The sequence below is a fragment of the Centruroides vittatus genome, unplaced genomic scaffold (genome assembly GCF_030686945.1).
Source record: "Centruroides vittatus isolate TY-2023 unplaced genomic scaffold, ASM3068694v2 contig_157, whole genome shotgun sequence".
Lineage (NCBI taxonomy): Eukaryota > Metazoa > Arthropoda > Arachnida > Scorpiones > Buthidae > Centruroides > Centruroides vittatus.
In genome coordinates, this window is record NW_027120963.1 from 210108 (window position 1) to 214124 (window position 4017).

The following is a 4017-nucleotide window of genomic DNA, read 5'->3' on the forward strand; positions in this document are numbered from 1 at the left end:
CCTTGGATATTTGGGAAATACCTGATTTGAGAATAAGAGAATAAACTGATTATTTTTTCATTTTCTAGGTGAGATATAGCCCAGTTTTTTGGTAATTATTTTAATTTGTTTTGTTTTTGGATTGTTCTCCCACTTTTAGGTTTAGTAAAACAAAAACTAAATTCATTCTATTGTGTTTTAGGTAAAGTTTGTGCATTTATTTGTTTTGTATTAGTGAACATGTTGTATAATCTTGTATGATTTTTTGTATGTTTTTCCACCTGTCATGGTTGAAACAGTATGCATAAATAAATAAATATAAAATATATTACACGATGAGAATTGTATATCGTAAGTAGAAATTTACCAACATTTAATATTCATTAAAATTATAAACGCTATCGGATATTTTATTTATAATATTTACGAAATTAAATGTAATCAGCAACACCAATTATAAAGAAAGGAAGTAATTTATATTAATCGATATAAATTCCATTACAGGAAATTCAATTAAAATTAAGTTAAGGTTCGATATCCTTTATCGATAATAAATTATTATAAATTCTTAACTTTCGATGTAATTAGGACGACATTTCAAATCCAAAGATGAATTGTTTAATTACATTTGCAGTGGTTTTCTCTATTATTATAGCGGATACTGATGAAAAAAGTTTCGGAGTCGAGCGATTGAGAAGTAAGTGTATTTTATGAATTTTCTCGGATTGACTATAAGAGAAACAAATATAAAAATAGTAATATTTAATTTACATTTGCAGAATTACCTGTGATCGAGAAGAGAACCGTCGAAGATGTGGCAGATGCACAGGATGTTCAAGTAGATTCTACACCACCATGTCCGGTGATTGACGTTCTGATATTGATTGATAGTCCCAATACTAGAGTTTTTAGCGAAGAAGAAATAAAATCTAATGTAAATCACCTGATTCGTGATGTAAGCTTTAAAAAATTCATTTGTTATGTAATCATATTCCTTCAATTCTTTATTATATCAATTTTCTTGTGTTTCAGGCACAGAAAAGGTATATCGATGAATTAGAACTCAATATGACACTTCGTTTGATTGGACATATCACATATACAGTAAGTTAAATCATATTGTAGATTATTATTTGTATTTTTACTTTTTTCTTTATGCATACTTCAATTTCAGAACGAAACCGAACCGGATTTCATTAAAGACAGTGTCTATATGGGAGATCGAGAGTTCATCGTTGCTGGTGAAGTCATTTATAAAATGCGTGATATTGAAGACAGTCCTCTGGTATCAAGAGCCGATGTTATTATTCTTGAAACTGGGTTAGAATGAATTATGACAATTATTTGTATTATGCTTCAACGGCAGTTCTAAAAGAAAGGAAACTATCGTTTAATTTTTAATTATCGAATGTTAATGCTAATTGACATGATTAAATTTCAAATATCGTTGATATTTGTTTTATACTTAATCGATTTGTTCTTAACTTCATCACTTACATTTGTTATACAATTATAGTGTTTATAATCACATTTATTCTAGTGCACTGGTCAATACAATTAGGGAGAAAGAAAGGAAATCACTTACGTCAAACGATTCTGAATGTCAGATGTTACTGTTATGTAACGTATAGTGTTATATACAGTAACGTGAAAAATTTGCATTTGAGCCGAATTGTTGTTGTTATGTTATAATTTTTTTTTTGCAGTATAGTGATCAACAATATGCTCGTCTGCTAAACAGAACCAATAACGTTTAGGATATTGAACTGCCCTTACTAGGACGTAAGATATTCGTCAACAGCTGAACCCGCTGCACATGTGCGTGACTAAAATTCGACAACGTTACCGATGAGGTATTGGGGAAGTTTTTGCCATTCCTTGGTAAATGCAGTCGCGTGCTCTCCTAATTGTTTTGACCAGTGCACTTAACTAATGTGTGTACATGAATAAAAGTAAAATATGTTATCAATTTTAATAAGTTTTAATCTCAAAAGAAAGTATTTTTTAAATTTAAAGAATATATTTTCTGTTTTCTTCTAGTAAAATTTAAGAAAGTTGTTTTTCTTGCAGACGTGATGTAATTCATTCTCGCCCACCCCCAGGAGAAGATGTATATCACATTGCCGGTAGCTAATACAGCATTTCAAATTAAAAGTTTAGTTTAATAAATATAACATTACGTTTTTATTTTAACATTTCTTTGCAGGTATGGCTTGGAGTTCAACTGCTTGTAATCGGGTAGTGAAATTTGCGGTTGCACGCTATTACGCCCAAGACATCTACTCGGTTGATATTTTTATTCACGAACTTGGACATCTGTAAGTAATTTAATTAAATACTTTTAAATTCATGTAACATTTCTAAACACATAAATGATGTTGTAGAATCAATATTGGGGACAATTATTATAATGAAGGTTGCTCTGTCGACTTGCTACCTGGAAAAAAAAAATACTCTTTTTGCGATAAGGAACGCGTAGAAAAATTTCTAGAGTAAGTTTCATTTTTAATTAAATTTACAGATAATTTGCGATAAATATTTTAATAACTCAATTTTGCTTTGAACAGATCATCGCACTCGTCATGTCTATTTGATAACTGTGACAATGGTGAGAAATGAGGAATGGATAATTGTTCCTATATTAAAATTAATCTACAAATATAGTAACTCAATAGCACGAATGTATTGGGTATAAACATTCATAAAATTCTGAATGACAATGTAACTATTTTTAATATCTGTTTTGTAATATTACTTGAATTTAATTAAAATAAATTATCTCAATATTATTGATTGATTTATTTATTTATTACTACAAGATATAATACGCATATTTAGCGACATACATAAAAAATTTAATGATGATACAATAACAGTTTTAAAAAAATCGAAAAAATGTATATTAAACTTTAACCGCTAGAACGAACTTGGATTTCTTTAATACATACGTTACGTTGCTAATTGAGATGACACTTACGACACTTATCGATGAAAGATTTCTTAAATAATACAACAAAACAATGATATAAGAAAGTCTAGAAAGGAAGATTACTTTTGGGATACTTATTTCCGGATGCGCTCCTAATTATGAGATGAAAGAATATATTATTGAATAATTTACGCTACTATGATTTCGCGTCTGCGTATTATTTACAAGAAAACTGAAGTATGAACACACTGCGTTACAATAGGCAAATCTTTTTCTTTGATATCCTCCCTGATATTTCTGCTTTGCTACAAGGGAAATTGCCAGTTATTTTGAAACTTTAATCAACAAAGTTCAATCATTATATGCTAAGAAAACAATGAAGTCTACGTTTATAAATAATTTATTATAAATAATTAATTTTTGCTCGTGATGTGATAATCTGGAGTTAAGGGACATATTTTAACCAATTTATTAAAATAATATTTTTTTTAAATTAATTATTAATTTACATAACTTTTTCTATCGAGTTTAATTCATTTTTGTAAAAAAAAGCACTTTTTTAAATTCACGGAGAAAACAGTTTAATTCCTTCTAATTTCATAATTCCAGTGCGGAATCTCACATCACAGGCCCACCAGTGGCTTAGCGGTTCCATTTCGTAAACACAATGTCGTCTTAATTACATCGAAATTTAAGAATTATTAATAATTTATTATCGATAAAGGATATCGAAACTTGACTTAATTTTAATTGACTTTCCTGTTATGAAATTTATATCGATTAATATAAATTACTTCCTTTCTTTATAATTGGTGTTGATGATTATATTCAATTTCGTAAATATTATAAATAAAATATTCGATAGCGTTTATAATTTTAATCAATATGAAATGTTGGTAAATTTCTACTTACGATATACAATTCTTATCGTTTAATATATTTTATATTTATTTATTAATGCATACTGGTTAGGGTTTCTTATTTCCCGGTCTTTTGCTTGTCCCGGGATTCCGGGATAAAAGTGAACTGTTTCCCGGGATCCCGGGAAATCCCGGGATATAATAAATTATTTTTAAAATATAAGAAATATCTTGAAATCGAATGATATC

The 4017-nt window shown here is 28.6% G+C and overlaps 1 protein-coding gene across 1 annotated transcript; it reads left to right on the forward strand.

Moving 5' to 3' along the window:
- Positions 1–494: 494 nt before the first annotated feature.
- Positions 495–2768, forward strand: LOC136968789 (venom metalloproteinase antarease-like TserMP_B). The gene is made up of 8 exons (XM_067262824.1): positions 495–676; positions 759–934; positions 1012–1083; positions 1154–1299; positions 2050–2105; positions 2186–2297; positions 2364–2471; positions 2547–2768. The coding sequence occupies exons 1-8, from the start codon at positions 589–591 to the stop codon at positions 2596–2598; spliced, it is 810 nt and encodes a 269-aa protein (XP_067118925.1). The 5' UTR covers positions 495–588; the 3' UTR covers positions 2599–2768.
- The last annotated feature ends 1249 nt before the right edge of the window (positions 2769–4017 follow it).